Consider the following 19,591-nt stretch of genomic DNA (forward strand, 5'->3'; position numbering starts at 1 on the left):
ATAATTATCTGAATATCCAGGCGAACCGTGGACCTGGACGGGGACCATCGTGCGATTCAGGGTGTGTTTGGTTCAGCTGTGAGCTGTAAAAAAGCTGCTGTCAGATATCTGCTATGAAAAAGCTGAAAGCAAATGCTGTGAGTTGTCGAAAAATATTTGGAGTTAACTTTTTTTATTCTTTTTTATTTTTATTTTCCTATATATGAAAATCTTTATTTTCTCATATATATAAAAAAGAATTGAAAGGGTATATATATATGACCTATAGTGGACGTGTAGTTTTCATAAATTCGGAAAAGCTGCAAAAGTAGGGTACAACCTGCTTTCAAATTTGTACTACAGAAAAGCAGCTTTTCAAAGCAGCTGCAGAAAAACCGAACACTTTTGGTTCAGCTTCTCATTTCTCTATTTTGTGAAAGTAGAAGCAGGTTCAGAACTGAACCAAACACAGCCTCAGATTGCGCCCTATCCCGTGCCGGCGCGTCCGGCCATGGCAGACCAGATCCATCCAGCGAGCCGCCCCGTGATTGGAACAGCGAGAACCCGCGAACAGGCCTCCACACTTGCAGGTTCACCAGAGAAATAGTGAAAGAACTGAAGAAGTCTCCGTAACGACGATTTAGCCACGGATTAGCACGGACGAGGAGGGGGAAGAGGTTAATTGCGGCGCACGCATCCGCGGACGAACGCTTCCCGACTCCCCCTCCTCCCACCCTCCCCGTTCCCTCCCGCAAGACGCTTGCCCCACTCCCCCTTCCCCTCGCTTCTCTGCCGGCCGCGCACGCGCGCTCGGGCCTCCGCCTCCCCTCGTCGGCCGGCTTCGCGGCGCAAGAGGTAGGGAACACCCGCTCGCCCTAACCCCCCCCCCCTCCCTCTCCCTTCCTGCTTCCCCGGAACGGAACCCTCCTCCGATTCCCCACCTCGGGAATCGGGATTCGCGCCTTCTGGAACCATCCGCCGCCGTCGATCGCCGATTTCGTTCCTTTTGGCGCTCCGCCGCCCTCCGTGCCGTGGTCGGTGCCTCCGCTCAGATCTGCCGCGGCGGAGCCCCCGTTCCTTCTCCCGTAAGCCTCCTCGTCCCTCCCCACCGGAGCGGGTGGAGGAGATCGGAGATCCTCCCGGAACGGGACTGGTTTCTCGAAGCCCTAGGCTCGGCGGCAAGATGTTCCCTCAATTCTGCTCTCCGATTCCCCGGCTCGTTGTGGATTTGTGTATGCCGCGTAGCTGAGTAGCATTAACGGTTAGCTTATTTTCCGAATCCATGGATCATGTGAGCCCCTATGCGCCACCTTGATGCCACCCCTGATTACAACCACTAGCTAACCAAGGTGTGCCTACGAGCTCCATTCCCTGGCTTTTCCTGCACAAGTAGAACTGAGGGCCCAAGCAATGCGCACTAGGCTCGACATCACAATGATTAGCATTGTATCTTGTTTCTTTTCTGTGTCTGATTGGATTATTAGCTACCGAACTGATTGCGCCTATGTCCGGTGTTTTTTTATTTGCTTGCTGCTGATGTTTTCTGATTTTTGCAGGATCTCCAAAACTTTTCCAGTGGCAGCAGCCTTTTACATTTGGTGTAGTTGAAATCTTTGCATTCGAAGACATTTGATTTGGCTTCACTGCCCACCTCATGAGCTCACAAGTCTCCACATCACGGGGGTTACTTCCCCCGGGCAAGCTTGGGACATTCGAATCCCCTCATGTCTGGCCGCTGTCGGCACCTACAGGCCAGCCCGAAGCAGCTCGTGGCGACGACCAGGATGTCAGGTTGTTGTCGGTTGCTTGGAATCAGGATTGTGGATGCTTCGCTGCTGGTACCAGCAATGGATTCAGGATCTTCAACTGCGAGCCTTTCAAGGAAACTTTCAGGAGGGACCTTAAGAGTGGTGGGTTTGGGATTGTTGAGATGCTGTTTCGTTGCAACATCCTTGCTCTTGTTGGTGGGGGCTCCAATGTGCAGTATCCGCCGAACAAGGTGATGATCTGGGATGATCACCAGAGCCGTTGCATTGGAGAATTCGCCTTTCGCTCTGATGTCCGGGCCGTAAAATTGGCAAAGGATTACATCGTGATTGTCCTGGAGCGGAAGATATATGTCTACAACTTCACCGATTTGAAGCTGCTGTACCAGATTGACACCCTGTCAAATCCCAAAGGACTTTGCTGCCTCTCCCATCATTCCAATACTTCAGTCTTGGCATGCCCTGGGGTGCACCAGGGGCATGTTCGGGTGGAGCATTTTGGGCTGAAGATGACAAAGACAATCCCGGCTCATGATTCACACATCTCTTGCATGGCACTGACAATGGATGGGCTCCTACTGGCAACTGCAAGCACAAAGGGTACTTTGATCAGAATATTCAACACAATGGATGGCACTCGCCTACAAGAGGTTAGCATATTTATTTTACTCTCTAGAACTATATCTTTGTTGATCCTTATTTTTTCCATTGCATGACATCCTCATTTGTGAATAGAAAGCACGGTCTTCTCCTTTATTCCATTGCCTCTGCATTTGCAATATCATAATCAATAAATGGTTGGAATGAGCTCATAATGGTCTATTTATTTAAAATCTAAATGACATGTAGGTACGCCGAGGACTTGACAAAGCAGAAATATATAGCATTGCGCTGTCGCCCAATGTGCAGTGGTTGGCAGTGTCCAGTGACAAAGGAACTGTTCACATTTTCTCTCTGAGAGTCAGAGTTGCTGGGGAGGATGCAAGCAATGAGCAACGCACTCTTGAAGGTCCACGGATGGACCACCAGAACTCTTCCAGTTCTATTGATCCTCTTGTTCAGACGAACACTGGGTCCAATGCGAGTTCATCACTGTCTTTCATGAGAGGTACATGCTACTCTGGTTTGCGTCCATTCTTATTTGATCTGTTCTGGAACTAGTGGAACTTGTGCCATTATAAATTGTTTGAATGTCAATTGTAGGCATGTATTCTCATGATCTTGTAATCTTCTGACCTGATTGGAGGCAATTGTGCTGTTCCTGGAACTGGGGGGGGGGGGGTGCTCATTGTTTGTGATATCATTACAGTGCCCTCAGCATTGCCCTCTGATGTTGTTTGGTCATGTAATTAGGGAACTAGCATGCATGCACTCATCGGAGCATATGTTCTCTTGCCTGCTCCCAACATTGCACTCATGGGAGCATATGAAGCACTACAGTTTGTTTGCTACCATATGGTTTGAGATGATCCATTCATCCAGCATTCATTGTAAAAGGGGCATCCTACTCCCGTGACTTTCACTGGCTGTAAATTCTAATATCTCCTCGAAGTGTCAAGCACTGAGTTTGCTGTGAGGTGTGGAAGTACTGAGGATTGACTCAAAACATAAAATCATGCAACCTCCTCTTTTCTTGTTTTGTATCATTGCCCTAAATTTGCGGCCTAATTATGAGTTTGCCCTCTTTTTTTTTTTACTTTGTATCATTGCCCCAATATTTCCAAAATGTTTGTACCAATGCCTCTACTTTGCTTACACAAACCAGGGCAACGGTGCAAAGGATTTCGGAAACAGTAGGGGCAACGGTGAAAGTTGAAAAGGATGAATACCCATAGTTAGGTCTCAAAGTAGGGGCAACCATGCAATTATATCATAAATTATTAAACAAGCTACTCCCTCTGTTTTAATTATGTATGAACTAATTAGCTTGCCCTAAACGTCATATGTTTAAAAATGGAGGGAGTCATCTCGAAAAAACAGGAGGGAGCACTTTCTAGCAGCTAAAGCACATGTATAACCATACCTCTTAAATCTAGTGCATTATTTACATGTTTGCTAAATCCTTGTCTCATTTTATAATCTTGAGAAATAATTGAGGTTGGCTTCTCAAATTGCACAAGTCAATAGCTTATCGCTGCTTAATTTTCTACAGGGATCCTGCCGAAGTATTTCAGTTCAGAATGGTCATTTGCTCAGTTCCATTTACCAGAAGTCACACGCTACATAGTAGCCTTTGGTGCACAGAGCACCGTAATGATGGTTGGCCTGGATGGCAGGTATTCACCTCATCGAATTAAATTTTATTTTCGAGATTTCCTTTCAGCAAATATCTACATTTTCAGTGCTCGTTATTTCCAAATCTTTCTCCACCTGAATTTGTTCTTGCAAAAGGAACACATAAATGGAAATATAAACTGTGTACCTTCTTTGTTTTAGATCAAGACATTATTGCCCTTGTCACCAGCATTGTTGCATGTCCTGTTTGTGAATTGTGCATGTTATAAACGGATCCACTGAGGTGGCACTGGCGCCCATGTTATTCACCAACCTATGCCACCAATATTCATTGAACAGGCATGCTCAGTCATGTGGTATTTTTTTTACTTCAAAATATCATAGCAGTTGCCACTTATTTAGCTAAGGAAAAAATACATCAGCCAATGGAAACAACAGTTGCGCACCTGACTTTTCAGGTGTCAATTTAGTTGATTTTGTTGTCAGATTAATTCAATGGTGGAGGAATGCCTAGGGCCAGTATGGCCATGGCCCTAGGCGTTGGGCCAGATTCTCCACATTGTATTTACTGTAGCTATAAGAGGCCCAGTCCAGCTAGCCCATATTCTATACTGAGTGGCCTAGGCGTGGGCCTGGTTCAACTCCGCCCCTGGATTAATTTATAGAAGAGTTCTCAGTTGGTAGTATAGTTGATTTGGCAGACTTTGTTCCTATCTACTGAGTGCCAGCATCTTCCACCTCCATTTGTAGGAAGCATCGCTTATTCATTAATCGTGCCAATTTTGTCTTCTCCAGCTTCTACAGGTGCAGCTTTGACCAAGTGAATGGAGGGCAGATGTTGCAGAAGGAATATTTCCGGTTTTTGAAGTCTGACAGCCCGCCTTTCAGGACCTCAGCCACCTGACCTGGACAATGATCACGTCACCCCTGTAAATATAGAAGGTCATGCTTGGTCCATTGTACATATCATCTTCTTGCCGGCAATGTTATAGGCAGCCGGAATAAGGAGAGCTGGCTGTTGGATCGCAACCTACTTCCTCTCCCAACGTTCTGATTTCTGAAGCAGCTGGCCCCCGTCCAAATTGCAAGCATTATTGGCCGTTTCTCTTCTTTCTGCAAACAAGAACACCCATTGGTATATAACATAAATGTTCAAGAACAAATTTGACTGTGTGACCTTATGCATCTGCAAGGCTGTAACAAATCTCAGACTTGTTCTTGCCTGTGGCTTATTAATCTGACTGTTATCTTGGTGTCCAAACCACTTTGGATTCCGCAACCTGCATGCCGTGGCATTGCTTTGCTGCCTTGCTGGTCGGTCGCTAGGCTTGTGCTGTTTGACGGATTGTTTAGTAGGTCTTGGTCAAGAGCTGACCATGATTTGGATCTGATAAGTTCCTGATCGCATGAAGAGCCTGATCATCTATGTTTGTGCTGTCGGCAATAGTGATTTGATAAGATTGCCTTGCCGCTTGACGTTGCTAGCCACATTTTTCAACGATCTGTGGACGGGAATGACATCTTTTTAAATATCCAAAAACCAAAAAGAAAAAAACACGTTCGTACAGAAGATAACGCGATCAAGCTCGGTCGCAAATTCTGAAGCAAAATGTCCCTTTATACGTAGTTGTTACTACAAATTTTCATGAAAAGAACATGTGATCAGTTGCTTTTGGCCGGCCTTCACATCCTTCCCCCTTTTGCTATATCTTCACGGGCAGCCCATTCCAGCCACGTCCACTTCCAGCGGTTGCGTGCGCTGTTCGTATCGTTGGCTGCGAGATCATAGACTAATAATGCGAGGCCAAAAACTCGCCGGCACGGGCGAGGAGCAACGTTTTATCATAATGTTCAGGGTGGCAAGTCACCAGTTACGGTTACGAAACCGACTAGACAGTGACTTGCTGATGCAACCTCGCATCCCTGGAAGTTGGCGCAAAACCAAGGGAGGACTAGGGAACAAGCAAGCACAGTACAGATCTGCAGAGTCCGAAGCTTCTGCGCCTGAGGATGCCAGCTCCGGAGGGCCGGAGCTCACCATCACGAGGCACACTTGAAACTTGTTTAGGTGCTTAGGTACTTGATCCGCCCCACATGAAGCTACAACCGTGGTAGAACTAAAACATATACATATACTGACATACGTTACCTGTCTTAGTGGCACAATAAAATCTATTCTAACATAATTCAACGCTGGCACATGCTAGTTTAGGTGTCCTTCCCTTGTTTCGTTCCCACCAAAAGGGCTATGGTTCAGGAAAAAAAAACTGGCCACGGTTTTGGATATCATACGCTATCAAATGTAACACGGACAGTAATCCTTTTTGTGAACATTGGCCATATTTTCTACCTTATCATGCTTATAAAAACACTAAGAGCAAAATAAATACTCGGATTTCGTGGATGTACTTATGTCATTTTTGAAATGTATACATGTTCATGTCCTAAGGCTGATATCAGCAGCGTTGCTATCCGCCCGTGTAAAATCGCTGGTGCTCCCTCGTTTGCACACCGCTTTTTCAAATTGCAAGGTCCGATAGCTTCGCTGCTGATATCAGTCTAAGGCGTTTGACGGTAGGCATCTAAAAAGTTAGGTTTGGCAACATATACGCCCAATATTAATTATGAAAAGCACTTTCTATATAGACACTGCTTTCTACGTAAAATAATATAATTCATAATTACTATGTAAAAAGTGTGGCATATAAGACACTGTGTCAACCACGTCCTCTGCTTTTCAGCAGCACAGGGAGACTAGGAGGACTGACCTGTCACTCCTCCGTCCTCACTGATGGCCGCCCGAGCCAAAGCCAACTGACTAAATTAGTTGTTCATTATTAATCGCCGTGTTTGAGGGCGAGGAGGCGAGGCGGGGGGCTACGACTTACCACCCACCGGAGTGCGTGCGCCAAATGCTCACGTCGTGCCCACCGCCGCACGCGCCCGCCTCGTCCCACTCCTCGGTTTCTTCTTCTTCCTCTTCCTCCCCCCGCGACGCCGGATACCCCCGATTCCGCATTAAAATAATCATCGCCCAGGAGCTCCGCTAATCTCCTCCCCCTCGCACAAACGCCGTTGCCTCCCCCACGCTAATCGGCGGCTCGCCCCCTTTCATCGCAGCCGCCTCCTCCTGCCACCTGCTGGTGGTGTAGCACTAGCAGGGGGTGGTGGTGTGCGGGTTGGGACTCGGCGGGAGTTGGGAGGGAGGTTGGTGGAGCCGTGGAGGCCGCGGGATGGTGGCCGTCGGCGGAGGGGGGCGGCGGAGGCGGGCGTGGCGGTGGGCCATGCGGGCGGCGGCCAGCGCCGTGCTGTGGACCGCGGTCGTGCAGCTCGCATCCATCGCCGGGCTGTTCCGGCCGCGGGTCCTCGCGGACTGCGGCGGCGGCGGCGCGGCGGGAGGCGGAGGGGGCGGCGCCGCCGCGGGGCTGGCCGCGCTCGCCGGCGAGGACAGCGTCCCGGCGAGGCTCTCGCCGCCGGCGCTCGTGCCCAAGAGTGAGTGGCTCGTTCGTTCCTCTTGCCTTGCCCCCGCGTGCGTCTCCTCGCCTTCCTTTCCGTACCGGTGATCTAGGGGGGAGCTCGGTGCTCTCCGATTTAGGCGACAAGGGGTCAAATGCGGCAGTTCCGTGGTCAGAGCAGCGGCATTTCCGGGTCGATTCGGCTCGATCGCGAGCTCGAAATGGCGGTTTTAAAGCGAATTTGGTGCCCTTTTGGGATCTCGGGTTTTGACCTGTGGTGCAAGCATCCTGAAATTCACGATTGCTTGTTTCATATGGCAAGGCGTGGTTGATAGCACCGTTTATTCTTAGTGGACAAAATGTGGCCTCGGGTCTTGATCCCTATCTTGCTTACAGTCCTTAGCCCGACGCTCCGAAGGGACTCTGTAATTTCATACAGTGCAATGATCAGGGATTCAGGGGACTTCTTCAATACAGTGAAGAATTGTACTAGACCCTGAGTATAGTTCTATTCCTTAAGACATGTGGTGATAGGCAACTTCCTTCTAGCCCCGCACGCATCACTAAGATGCCAATTGCTTTTCTTGTTGTATCAGCCCTCCTGTTGGCACTAGAGCTGATTAGGTTGATGTTTCTTTCTACAGGAATTTATAAAAGCAATGGTTATCTACGAGTAACTTGCAATGGTGGCCTCAATCAAATGCGAGCCGGGGTTCGTAACTCAACTTTAGTAGCTTAGTGCAGGTTTATCCCCTGGTTTCATGCTGTGAGCCAGTTCTGCTGTTCATTCATCGTTCTATCTGAAGTTTATATGAAATTTTATGGCGCAGATATGTGATATGGTGACTATAGCACGCCATCTAAATCTAACGCTAGTGGTCCCTGAACTGGACAAAAAGTCCTTTTGGGCTGATCCAAGGTATGATTTTCCATATAACATTGTCTTGACAAGATCAATGCTGTACATATCTGATGAGCTGTTTATCTTTTGCTTCCAGAAACTGCATTCATCTACGTATTTCAGAATAAGCTAGGATTTATGTGTAGAAATGTTATTGAATTTGACATAATTCTTTTCTTATCTGCTCCTTGTAAGTTTCTTTGTTATTTTGATTTTGCAGTGATTTTGGAGAGATTTTTGATGTGGATCACTTCATTAATTCGCTGAGAGATGAGCTGATGATTGTTAAAGAACTGCCTTTGAAACTCCAGTTAAGAACTAAAAAGAGACTATACTCGATGCCTCCTGTCAGCTGGTCGAATGAAACATACTACCTGAAGCGGGTAATCTTTAATCTTTCATACTGCAGAGTGTAGGATGAAATTAGCAGCATAGAAAGAGTGATAACAAGCACTTCTTTTGTAGATATTACCTCTTGCAAGGAAGCACAAAGTGATCCATTTTGATAAATCAGATTCTCGCCTTGCAAACAATGGCCTTCCAATTCAGCTCCAGATGCTGCGTTGCCGTGTAAACTTTGAGGCTTTGAGATTCACTCCACAGATTGAGGCCCTTGGCAAAAAACTTGTCTCCATCCTGCAGAGAAATGGGCAATTTGTTGTGCTTCATTTGCGCTATGAAATGGACATGCTCTCCTTTTCAGGCTGCACACATGGCTGCTCTAGTAAAGAAACCGAGGAGCTCACTAGAATGAGGTTTGTGTTTTGTATTATTACTCAGTATATATTCATATTCTCTGTGCTACTTTGATGCTACACTAGATATAAACTAAACACATTTGTACTATAGATACGCTTATCCATGGTGGAAAGAAAAGGAGATTGATTCTGAGGCGAAGAGGCTTCAGGGACTTTGCCCCCTCACACCAGAAGAAATTACCCTAGTTCTTAAAGCTCTAGGATTCACAAAAGATACACTGATATACATTGCTTCTGGTGAAATTTATGGTGGTGAAAGGCGCTTGGCTGTGCTCAAGGCTGCATACCCTAAACTAGTGAGCACTTCTCTATTAGTTAAATGTTCTGGAGATATTTACTTCGATGCTAACGTCGTCAGTTTTATCTTATATTAGGTGAGGAAGGAGAAAATTTTATCTCCTGATGAATTGCGGCCATTCCAGAACCATTCAACCCAGATGGCAGCACTGGATTACATGGTTTCTTTAGCAAGTGATATTTTCATTCCCAGCTATGATGGAAATATGGCAAGGGTTGTTGAAGGTCACCGCAGGTCTGCATCTTTGTATTTTCCTTTTTGTTTTATAGTACATTATTACTAGTCAATAGAAGTATAGCTTATGTCAATTTTGAATTCTTTGCGTGGAAAAATAAACTATGTCTACCTTCACAATTTCAAATCTACCGCTGCTATAGTTGTAAAATTCTTTGCTGATCTATTTCAGGTATATGGGTTTTCGCAAGACCATTGTATTAGACAGAAAGAAGCTCGTTGAACTCTTGGACCTTTTCCAAGGAGGTGCACTATCTTGGGATGAATTCTCAGGTGCAGTGAAGGAGGCACACAAGAGCCGCATGGGCCAACCTACAGAAAGAAAGATCATCCCTGGGCAGCCCAAGGAAGAGGACTATTTCTATGCTAATCCTCAAGAATGCCTTGGCTCCAATGGGGGATTAAGAGATGTTTCCTGACAATGCTTCCTGGAAGCGTGTTGCCAATGAATACTGGTGCCTCAATCCGATAGCACACCCGTTTGTTCGTTGACACCATCACTGTTGTACAGCTGACCAAAGGCCCTCTCTGCTTACTAAGCATTTACTTCAGGTACATGCAGGTTCACAAATCAAATGCTTACAACCAGAATCTTCACAGAATAAAGCAGAAAAAGAAGCCGAAATCCCCTGGGTTCAGAAAGAAGAGATGCTGCTTGTGCATCCAGTCTGCTCCTTTTCCACCATCTGTTATAGATGTTGTATTTCTTTTGTCAACCAGTCAATTTTTTAAACTCCCATTTTGCTGCCCTTCAATTTTCATTTTTTTTTAGGGGCAGCATCCCTGATGATGCCCCAGTAGAAGCTCAGTTCCCTGAAAGTTTCTTGTACTAGCCAGTCACCAAAACCATTAAGATTCTCAACTGATGCAGACAGTTTCTGACAAATTACTCTGGAGGGATGAATTAATGGCGATTGAGCAGTTATTTTGTTTGCAGCATGTGGTCCGTAGATTTTGTGCTCATTTTATCGAACAAGATGGTGCAGAGAAAATGCCGATGTGGTTGTTGCCTTCATGCCTTGTTCTGTGCATGGACGTGCAACTTGAAACGGGTCAGCTGGTTCCGACTTGGCTTGCACGTCGCGTCTCAACCCAATGGCATTGATCGTTTGGCAGTTTGGTACGTAGCAGCAGGAAAGAATATGCTTTGCAAATTTGCAATCTTTTTACTGCTGCCATTTCACGTGAGCGTGGCCATGATTCCTCGATGCAAATAAGTTTAGGAGTCTTTGCAAGAGCGATAGCAATAATTTGCACTTGTAAGTTTCGTGAACGGCGGACATGGTGAAGCTGGCGTTTTTTTCCATAGGGAAAGAAAAGAAAAGAAAAGAAAATGACACTATATGAGGACATCGTTAAACTGGCAAAAAAAAATACATATGAAGCAAAAACAAAATGACACTTATTTTTTGTTTCATAAAAAAGCACAAAACAGGGCCCAACCGGGTTCGAACCGGTGACCTCTTGATCTGCAGTCAAATGCTCTACCACTGAGCTATGGACCCAGGATGGCACTTGGCAATAAAAAGCCATTACAAAACTGCATAATATTACGAAATAGTGCCACATAGGCTCCCCTTCTCCATTCAGTAACACTATGGAAAACTGCTATTGGATGGAGTACTATATGAGCTCGAGCCGACCGGGCCACGTCGAACCAAATCTAGCTAGCCGCGGTGGCAATGCCGTTGGAGCTGGAAGGCTGCAGCAGGAAGTCGAGGAGGACGCGGTTGAAGAGCTTGGGCTCCTCCTGCGCCGGCAAGTGCCCCGAGTTCGGAATCACCTTCACCGTCGCCTTCTCCCCGAGCTTCCTGCGTGTATGCATTGGGATTTAATTTTATTATTCATTTCATCCCATTCAACTGAAATGCTCAAAATGGTGAATAAATAGAAGTTCTAAAGAAGGAGTACCGACCCATTAACGGGGAAAAAAATCTGAATTGCAAGTAGAACAGAACTTACTCTTCCACTTTGTATGCTTTCTCCAGCGGGAAGATCTGGTCGAACTCTCCCCATATGATCAACACTTCCTGCACGTGGTTAATATCGATAAATTGCACAAAGGTAATGTTTAACCATCACTTAGATTTTATATTTTACTCATTCCGTCCTAAATTACTAGTCGTTTTGGTTTTTAGATTCATAGTTTATGAATCTAGAAAAACTAAAATAATTAATAATTTAGGATGGAGGGAGTAGATGCAAGTTTTTCTTTCTCTAAATCATTGGGTGGGCACATAATTTTGTTAAACTACTCTATATACAGATGGACAATTGGTTTAAATAGCGAGTGAACTGTATCCACCTGGATCTCTATTCGCAATGGTATGAAACTCTTAGAGAATGTGGGTTAATGATTACTGCAGTTCATACCGCCACGCTTGCACACCATTGGTGATGCACCCTCGAATTGACAACATAGATTAATGAAAATTATGCTCAACCCTCCTCTACTGAGTCTTTAATTATATAAGCTACTCTCCTATAATTTCAATCTAGCTTTGCGCCTGTTCATACCAGAGGCAGAGGCAAAAGCTGGGAGCCTCCCGCTGTGGTCATCCCTTCGATGAGCGCGATCTTATCTTCTCTTCGGTCCTCCAAGGATTTCTGCATGCATCAATCCACTGCTATTTGCAATCAGTGATGATAATTTGCTTACCTTGAGCTATCTAGAAAAAAAGGTTGCTTATTTCTCTACTTGCTACAAAGAGGTGCTACTCTTATAAGTATTCGATCCTATCTTAATTAGCACAATACCCGTACATTACTACGGGTAATATAAATTTTATCTAGATCTTTGTGCTCCTTCACTGCGTGTATAGATTATACTGTGATCGTGCGAGGTATTAATTGTTCTAGTTTTGATTGGGATTTCGATTAATTTGTTCGGATTTCTATTATAATTCTGATTGATTTGTTCATATTTCGATTAGGATTCTAATTGACGGATAAAGGTGCGGTGATCGTGAACGTGCATACCCGGAGGAGGTCGCGGGCGATGCACTCGGGCATGTACTTGTGCGGGCGGTGGAAGGACAGCGCCGTCAGCCGCCGCATCATCTTGGTGTCCGCGGGCACCATCAGCTCCGTCACCTCCTCCACGCCGCCCCTCGCCGCCAGGGCGCGGTCGTCCTCCGGGCCCTTGGTCACGTCGGAGTCGCAGAGCGCCACCTTCCCCAGCTCCACGCCGCCTCCTTGCTGCCGCTGCAGCAGCGCGCGGGCCAGGTGGTACGACACGATCCCGCCGTAGCTGGCGCCCACCACGTGCACCGTGCGCCCCGGGCCGAGGCCGGGGAGGTGGCGCCCGCCGGCGAGGAGCGCGGCGACGGCGGCGGCCTGGGAGGCCTCGGAGCGCGCCGGGGCGCGCGTGCGGGAGGCGCCGAAGAAGAGGAGCGTCGGGACCACCAGGTCGAAGTGGCGGGACAGCGGACCCACCTGCGCCGCCCACTGCCACGTGGGGCCCGGGCCGAAGCCGTGGACGAGCACCACCACTGGCCGCCGCCGCTGCTCCGTGGTGGCCGCCGACGTCGAAGGCAGGAGGGAGCGGTGGGCCCAGAAGTGGATGGTGGTGTCGGCGTCGACGGCGGCGGAGCCGGGGCGGAGGCCGGCGGAGGTGAACGCGCGCCGGAACACCGCGTCGAGCAGGGACACCACGCCGAACCCCATTGCCAATGCTAGCTCGGTTGGTTTTCGATTCCTCTCTGGCTCTGCACCCGGTACGGTATGTGCCTCGGCTTGATCAGAGCTCCGGCATGAACCAGCTAGCGATCGATCATGTGGTGAATGGTGATACGGGATATGTAGAAGAATGAATTTCCCTGGTCTTGGGATTAGTTCTGGAAGGGAGCAGGTAATTTGAGTAGGTGACTTGATTTTTGTAGTTTCTTATTATGGCAGTGGGTTGAGAATTTGAATGTGGAGTAGCTAGCACTGTAGGAGTATGCTAGTACATGCTATGCTAGCAAAATGTGCAGGGGGTGAACACTCATCACCTCATCAGTAAGCAACTGCATTGTCTCCTGGAGCTCTCCCTTTTGTGCTGCCAACTTTGAAACTGGATCGTTTTACATGCACACATAAGCATTTCTAAAGATGGTTGTTCCGTTTGTTGACCTAAAGGTCGCTACGTTCAGACCTAAAGTGCACGCGGTCACTGAAGAAATGCCATTTGTTGTCCTTTTGGTCCTTCATTTTCGTTTTGTGGCAGTTTCGTTGAAACCTAGCTAATTTGTCTTCTGGTCCCATCTATCACCCACCGACGACTCCTCGAACTCCTAGCCTTCTAGTAGCTGCTCCTTTCAATGAAATGCCCGATCTTCATGTCATTCTATATGCTTCTTTGAATGAATTTCGTACCAAAAGGCTAAGATAACTCTACTATGTTCCTCTTTTAAAGACCGAATCCTGGTGCGAATTTCCTGAACAGGAGGTTCAGCTACCTCGCGCCTTTTGTTTTTCAGCTTGATCTTTGTTTGAGAATCAGTACCTACCGCACGGCTGGTGTAAAAGTCTCTTACGCTGAGGTTGCCCATGGTCTTCGTATGTAAGCTCCTAGTTTGTTTTAGAAAGCAGCTTATTGCAAATCGAAATAATCTATAAGCATGGAGGAGGCGGATCTTTGGATTACGAAAAATTTGCATCAGGATGATTGTTACAATCCGAAGTGAGAAGCTGCTTGTTTGTTTCATCTTGTGATTGTAAGAGGTATGACGACTACAGTCTCGAACTGAAACAAACATGACAGACGAAAGCTTCAAACTTCAGTGCATGGGTGGTGGGCTCTCTGGCTTTCACCTCACAGGTCCATCCGACTGAACAAAGCCCTAAGAGGGCCCAATAGTGTTCTTCAGAAAGAACTGCCCCATCGGTATATGGAGGCAGCATCCGATCCAAACAGACTTTGTGACATCGATCCAAAATATTAACTGCTCGCAGAGAAAAAGAAAAAAGATTGGAAAAAAGCAAGGCTGCGTCCTTTCACCTTTCTCCCTAAACCTTGGTAAAACACAGCAACCTGCATTGCCTCTGCATTTCAAAACCGGCTGGGGGGCAAAAAAAGAGAAGGCAGAATCTCCACGAACGATCACCGGATGCACGCAGCATCAAGGTGGCGCGAATGGCGCGCGCTATTTGGCGGCGGCGCTGCCGTTGGAGGCGGATGGGTGCAGCAGGAAGTCGAGGAGGGTTTGGTTGAAGAGCTTGGGATCCTCCTGCTGCGGCAGGTGCCCCGTGTTCGGGATCACCCTCACCGTCGCCTTCTCCCCGAGCTTCCTGCATGCGCGTGAAGAATTCAGATAGTATCTATTACTTCATCTCATCGGCCATGGATGCGTTAACTAGCATGTTTTACTGAGCTAATCAATAACGTTAAGTCGTGCTGAAGGTCCAAATGTTCAGTACTGACTGACTCACTGATTACTGAAGCCGAAGTGGACTGAACTTTATCAAGCAGGAGCAGCAGGAACTTACTCTTTCATCTTGTGCGCTTTCTCGACCGGGAAGATCTGGTCGAACTCGCCCCAGATGATCAGGACCTCCTGCGATAGATCGAGATTGGTGTGCATCTTCAGTGGTGCCAGTAGCTTGGTCACTGGTCAGACCGTGCGTACCTGAGGCAGAGGAGCGAGCTGGAAGCCTTCCCCGGTGGTGATCCCTTTGATGAGCGCTATCTTATCCTCCCTCTTGTCCCCGAAGTACTTCTGCAAATGCAGCATTCAAGCAAGGAATTATTTGATCCGATCGCATTGCTCTCCGAAGAAACAACCTGATACTGATGTCAGGTTCCTTTCTCTACGATTAGGGGGGTTCAACTGGAGCCGATGAATGCATGACGCTATGCTTGCGTCACGATGGCGACCTAGTCCTCGACTCCTAGTACGCTTTAGGTGTACGCGAGAGGAGAGGAGATGATTGGAGTTGTCGGTGGTCGAGGATGTGATTCGCCGCCAAATCTTTTGCTTTGCAAAGGACGATCAGTTACCTAACTTATGTGGGCCAGCCCATGACCAAACCCTGCGCTGGTGGGCTCCATGTCTATTCCTATGATGGCCTCCACTTTGGTTGGATGGGCTCAGCCAGCTCAACGCGATGCGTACGTATATTGCGTGTATTGTACATACGGTGGCCGGCCGTACGTATACCGTATACGTACCCGGAGCATGTCGCGGAGGAGGCACTCGGGGATGTACTTGACGGGGCGGTGGGCGCAGACGGCCATCAGCCGCCGCAGCGCCCGGGTGTCGGCGGGCGCCAGCAGCTCCGCCACCTCCGCGACGCCGCTCCTCGCTGCCAGCGCGCGGTCGTCCTCCGCGCCCTTGCACGCGTCCGAGTCGCACAGCGCCACCTTCCCGACGCGGACGCCGCCGCCGCGGCGGTGCAGCTCCCGGGCCAGGTGGTACGCCACGAGCCCGCCGTAGCTGGTGCCGACCACGTGCACGGTGCGGCCGGCGCCGAGGCCCGGGAGGTTGCTGCTCGCGCCGCCGCCGCCCGTGAGGAGCGCGGCGAGGGCGCCGGCCTGGAAGGCGTCGGAGCGGGCGGGCGCGCGCGTGGCGGAGGCCCCGAAGAAGAGGAGCGTGGGCACCACCAGGTCGAAGTGGCGGGACAGCGGGCCCGCCTGCGCCGCCCACTGCCACGTCGGGTCCGGGCCGAACCCGTGGATCAGCACCACCACCGGCCGCGGCGGCTGCTGCTGCTCCGAGGACGAGGAGGGCTGGAGGAGGGAGGGGTGGGCCCAGAAGTGGATGGTGGTGTCGTCGGCGTCGACGGTGGCGGAGGCGGGGCGGAGGCCCGCCGAGGTGAACATGCGGCGGAACACCGCGTTGAGCAGGGACACCACGCCGAACCCCATGGCTGCCCCTCTGTTAGTAGCAGCTGCTTCTCTCTCTCTCTGAATGGCCAGCACGCTCTGCCCCTCAGCTTTGTCCTAGCAGCCGGCCCGAGCAGAGCACTCCTCGTTCTCCTGAGGTTTTCTATGGCAGGTGGTGCATTTTGTTGGATCACATCAACTTCAGTTTGTTGAGCATAATTTTTTTTCTGGTGATTATCCTAGAATAAAGGACCTCGCACGCATATTAATGTTTAATTCAACTTTGACTACTATACTAGGGGTGTCCCCACCTGTCATCGAGCCTTCACATGCGCAAATGGCTTTAGCTTTCAGCACCAAGAATCATGGCAAAGTGCAGTAGAGCTTCTAGAAGGTCACGTTGTAGGCCCAATGGACGCCGTGGTGCCATGGGTGGGTTCTAGAAGGTCTCTGTTGCCAGTTCGTTGGGACGTCGATTACGCGGCCAGACAAAAGTGGAAGTGAAGTGTAATCCACTCCTAATCCTATTGGTGGCCACCCACCGCGCGGTTGGCGAAAGCAAAGCCATCCCCCGGCAGCGGAATGCGCCGCACCGGCATCGATTAATTCCTCCCTAATCTCTGACGACCAGCCAGTCATGATTGAAGTCTGCACTGTCTCAGGCTTGGCACCGTATTGTCTCCTTTCCTTTCCACCCCCAAGTCAAACGGATTTCCTTGGGGGCATGAGACATCAGGGAAGAAAGAGAAGGGACTAGCGGCTGATTTCGGCCCATCTGTTTCTCCTCTGGCAGTCCGGCCCGATTGCGCTCATGCCCATTTCCATTTTCTGTTACGCCCCATTTGAGCCCAACAGGCCTCCGCCCGGGAAGAAGAAGTTGAGCAGCGGAAAAAGGCAGACAGGCAGCCCAGTTAGCGACGCATTTCTTCCACCATTACAGTTGAGGTTAAAAAACAGACGCATTCATCTCAAAATAAAAAAAAAGCAGACACATTAGAAAAGAGCCAAAGAAGAACAGACAGCGACCTATATGCCCATGTGATTGTATCTCTTCTACGATCCTAATGAAGATTTTTTTTTGAAAGGGATCCTAATTAATGAAGATTTAATTTGCCGCGAAGAAGACATGAGCTAGAGGTTAGACGACTAGCGAATAGGGTAATAGAATTAGTCGACGGGGTTGAGCATGAGTGCGAGCTGAGCTGACAGTTGCTGTGTACGTAGTGTATCAGCAAGTATACTTTGATTAGTCATTGCATTGTTAGTCCTTCTAGCTAGGCACCTAGCTATTCATCGTCATTGGTGACTGCGACCTGTATGCCCATGTGATTTGATCTCTGCTACGATCGACGAGATAATTATTAACTGGGACGAAGACAACCAGTGGTTAGACTAGGGCTAGAAAGTTGTGCGGCGTCAATCAAGCAAGCATGAATGTGATTTGACAGTTAATTACTGTCAACCAATAGGCTCACTTTGTTTACTGGTACTCTCCTTGTCTTTGGCATCAGGCCAATAGTTTTTTCATTCCAAAATGTGCTTCCAAGAGTATGGTTTTATTACAATGTTTTCACTCTCTAAGCCGGAACTTTTCCATTAACTAAAAAATCTATAATCTATAATTAAATGATTTGGAAGATTAAGAAAAATAGATGCATCATGTCATTCTACAGTGGTATATGTAGATGGCCATTTGATACTGTCGTTTCCTAAGCTAGCTTGCATAAGTTGTGGACAACTATACTAGCAATTAGTGAAATGAAGGGAGTAGCAGTGTACTCTTTAGTCATTGTTAGTCCTAGCTAGTACCTACTTATAGCTAGTCATCATCATTAGTCTTGGTCATCAGTCATTGTTAGCCCTACGCGTATGCAAGCAGTATGCTGTGTAATTGGACAAGTGCCGCTCCAAATCAAAAGTCAAGTCCAGCATGGGATGGAGCAGGTAAGCTCATGCTTGGCATGGATCTAGGCATCCATCCATGATCCATGCGCCCATCCAGACCTGGCCTGGCTTTGCTTTCCAATTTTCAATTGCTAATGACCACCTGGGCTGCTACTACCACCACTACTGAACTAAACTAACCATTCATATATAGCTGCACCTGCAGGACACGGCTAGCGAGTAGCGAGGCTAGGCTGGGCTGGGCTGATCTTAGATTAGATCTGCTGTAAAGCGAATGGAGCAACAGGTCATGGGCGTATGCTTGCGGATAAGCAGAAACCATTAACTTTGCTGTCGCGCGCTAATACATACTGTCTCGTGCTGATATGCGCTGCCTTTACCAATTCTTTTTCTGCAGCGGTTGCTTGCGCCAATCAGCCATGCGCCATCCATCATCCATGGTCGCGCCGACGATCGACGAAGAGAGACTGACCACTGTAGTATATGCTGAAAGCAAGCCGTCGATTAATTGTATCTCAAGCTCTATATGCTCGCACGCAGGGATGACTATGGAAGCTCTTGCTCCTAGAAAGTAGCTTGGAAAAACTGTGTATATATGTGATGACACTTGGTATATTGTATGAAACATGGTCCTTTTTAGGTTATAGTTGTAATTCTGGTGATTGTGTGACAATATAGTCAATGGAACTAACGAGTTTGTGAGCTCAAGTTTGTTCAAATTTATAGTATTTCTAGATCCTATGGATGGAGTCCAATTCATATATAAGATAGTCCAAACCGCAGTCAAGATGCTCAAGTTATAGTAAAAATGTAGCGGTAACGATTGGACAAGGTGCAGCAGGAAATAGGCGACCGGTTAAACCGACGCCCTTAAAAATAAACCGACCGGTGCATTGGGGAGATACTACTGTGATTAAGTTAGTAGCACCGGTTAAACTGACGCTATAAGAAGGAAGGCGTCGGTGTAATAAGAAGAAGGTATGGCGATCAAGTGGAAAAGTGCCAGAGGCACCGGTTGAACCGACGGTCAAAAAATAGGTGTCGGTGCATTGGTAGTTTAGTGATGCAGAAGCGTTTGGAGTTGGAGAAGCTTGAAGGTCTTCAGCACCGGTTGAACTGACAGTGCGTCGGTGCATGCACCGATGCAATGACGCAAGCAAAAGCAGGTATAACAGATAGTAGAGCAACGGCTAGTATGCAAGTTTAGAGTGACCGGTTGAACCGATGGCTGTGACCAGTTTAACCGACATTTTAT

General features: G+C 48.1%; 4 protein-coding genes and 1 non-coding gene across 7 annotated transcripts; 2 read left to right on the forward strand and 3 right to left on the reverse strand.

Annotated features, from left to right (window-relative positions):
• Positions 1 to 551: 551 nt before the first annotated feature.
• LOC112893851 (autophagy-related protein 18d-like) lies at positions 552 to 5,241 on the forward strand. 2 transcript variants are annotated; one of them, XM_025961364.1, is made up of 5 exons: positions 565 to 834; positions 1,536 to 2,395; positions 2,595 to 2,853; positions 3,898 to 4,021; positions 4,776 to 5,241. In XM_025961364.1, the coding sequence occupies exons 2-5, from the start codon at positions 1,634 to 1,636 to the stop codon at positions 4,882 to 4,884; spliced, it is 1,254 nt and encodes a 417-aa protein (XP_025817149.1). In that variant the 5' UTR covers positions 565 to 834; positions 1,536 to 1,633; the 3' UTR covers positions 4,885 to 5,241. The 2 variants fall into 2 exon arrangements, with proteins under 2 accessions (XP_025817150.1, XP_025817149.1); XM_025961365.1 differs by lacking the exons at positions 3,898 to 4,021; positions 4,776 to 5,241 and adding an exon at positions 2,949 to 3,867 and having other exon boundaries at positions 552 to 834.
• Positions 5,242 to 6,838: 1,597 nt separating this feature from the next.
• On the forward strand, positions 6,839 to 10,558 carry LOC112895494 (O-fucosyltransferase 3-like). Its single transcript, XM_025963445.1, has 8 exons — positions 6,839 to 7,472; positions 8,080 to 8,147; positions 8,266 to 8,354; positions 8,557 to 8,719; positions 8,802 to 9,091; positions 9,186 to 9,390; positions 9,469 to 9,626; positions 9,799 to 10,558. Exons 1-8 carry the CDS (start codon positions 7,214 to 7,216, stop codon positions 10,043 to 10,045), a joined length of 1,479 nt encoding a protein of 492 aa, XP_025819230.1. The 5' UTR covers positions 6,839 to 7,213; the 3' UTR covers positions 10,046 to 10,558.
• A 448-nt stretch (positions 10,559 to 11,006) lies between these two features.
• LOC112895495 (putative aminoacrylate hydrolase RutD) lies at positions 11,007 to 13,635 on the reverse strand. The gene is made up of 4 exons (XM_025963446.1): positions 12,606 to 13,635; positions 12,144 to 12,233; positions 11,589 to 11,656; positions 11,007 to 11,437 (listed from the first exon to the last, which is right to left on the reverse strand). Exons 1-4 carry the CDS (start codon positions 13,290 to 13,292, stop codon positions 11,290 to 11,292), a joined length of 993 nt encoding a protein of 330 aa, XP_025819231.1. The 5' UTR covers positions 13,293 to 13,635; the 3' UTR covers positions 11,007 to 11,289.
• Positions 11,060 to 11,131, reverse strand: TRNAC-GCA. Its single transcript has one exon. It is a non-coding gene; the product is annotated as a tRNA-Cys (tRNA).
• A 589-nt stretch (positions 13,636 to 14,224) lies between the features above and the next one.
• On the reverse strand, positions 14,225 to 16,676 carry LOC112893846 (dihydrolipoyllysine-residue acetyltransferase component of acetoin cleaving system-like). Of its 2 annotated transcripts, none has more exons than XM_025961356.1 (4): positions 15,778 to 16,656; positions 15,236 to 15,325; positions 15,096 to 15,163; positions 14,225 to 14,897 (listed from the first exon to the last, which is right to left on the reverse strand). In XM_025961356.1, the coding sequence occupies exons 1-4, from the start codon at positions 16,471 to 16,473 to the stop codon at positions 14,753 to 14,755; spliced, it is 999 nt and encodes a 332-aa protein (XP_025817141.1). In that variant the 5' UTR covers positions 16,474 to 16,656; the 3' UTR covers positions 14,225 to 14,752. The 2 variants fall into 2 exon arrangements, with proteins under 2 accessions (XP_025817141.1, XP_025817143.1); XM_025961358.1 differs by lacking the exon at positions 14,225 to 14,897 and adding an exon at positions 14,904 to 15,051 and having other exon boundaries at positions 15,083 to 15,163; positions 15,778 to 16,676.
• Positions 16,677 to 19,591: the final 2,915 nt, after the last annotated feature.

This window comes from Panicum hallii, chromosome 5 (genome assembly GCF_002211085.1).
Source record: "Panicum hallii strain FIL2 chromosome 5, PHallii_v3.1, whole genome shotgun sequence".
Classification (NCBI taxonomy): Eukaryota; Viridiplantae; Streptophyta; class Magnoliopsida; order Poales; family Poaceae; genus Panicum; species Panicum hallii.

Bases quoted from the DNA above. Each gene is read 5' to 3' on its own strand.
- LOC112893851 (XM_025961364.1), top strand. From the start codon at position 1,634: ATGAGCTCACAAGTCTCCACATCACGGGGGTTACTTCCCCCGGGCAAG. The intron at 2,396-2,594 runs GTTAGCATATTT...AATGACATGTAG, and splicing joins ATGGCACTCGCCTACAAGAG to GTACGCCGAGGACTTGACAA. The intron at 4,022-4,775 runs GTATTCACCTCA...TGTCTTCTCCAG, and splicing joins ATGGTTGGCCTGGATGGCAG to CTTCTACAGGTGCAGCTTTG.
- LOC112895494 (XM_025963445.1), top strand. From the start codon at position 7,214: ATGGTGGCCGTCGGCGGAGGGGGGCGGCGGAGGCGGGCGTGGCGGTGG. The intron at 8,720-8,801 runs GTAATCTTTAAT...CTTCTTTTGTAG, and splicing joins AAACATACTACCTGAAGCGG to ATATTACCTCTTGCAAGGAA. The intron at 9,092-9,185 runs GTTTGTGTTTTG...TTTGTACTATAG, and splicing joins GAGGAGCTCACTAGAATGAG to ATACGCTTATCCATGGTGGA.
- LOC112895495 (XM_025963446.1), bottom strand. From the start codon at position 13,292: ATGGGGTTCGGCGTGGTGTCCCTGCTCGACGCGGTGTTCCGGCGCGCG. The intron at 12,234-12,605 runs GTATGCACGTTC...TGATGCATGCAG, and splicing joins TCGCCCGCGACCTCCTCCGG to AAATCCTTGGAGGACCGAAG. The intron at 11,657-12,143 runs GTATGAACAGGC...AACCACGTGCAG, and splicing joins AGCTTTTGCCTCTGCCTCTG to GAAGTGTTGATCATATGGGG.
- LOC112893846 (XM_025961356.1), bottom strand. From the start codon at position 16,473: ATGGGGTTCGGCGTGGTGTCCCTGCTCAACGCGGTGTTCCGCCGCATG. The intron at 15,164-15,235 runs GTACGCACGGTC...GATCTATCGCAG, and splicing joins AGCTCGCTCCTCTGCCTCAG to GAGGTCCTGATCATCTGGGG. The intron at 14,898-15,095 runs GTAAGTTCCTGC...ACGCGCATGCAG, and splicing joins AAAGCGCACAAGATGAAAGA to GAAGCTCGGGGAGAAGGCGA.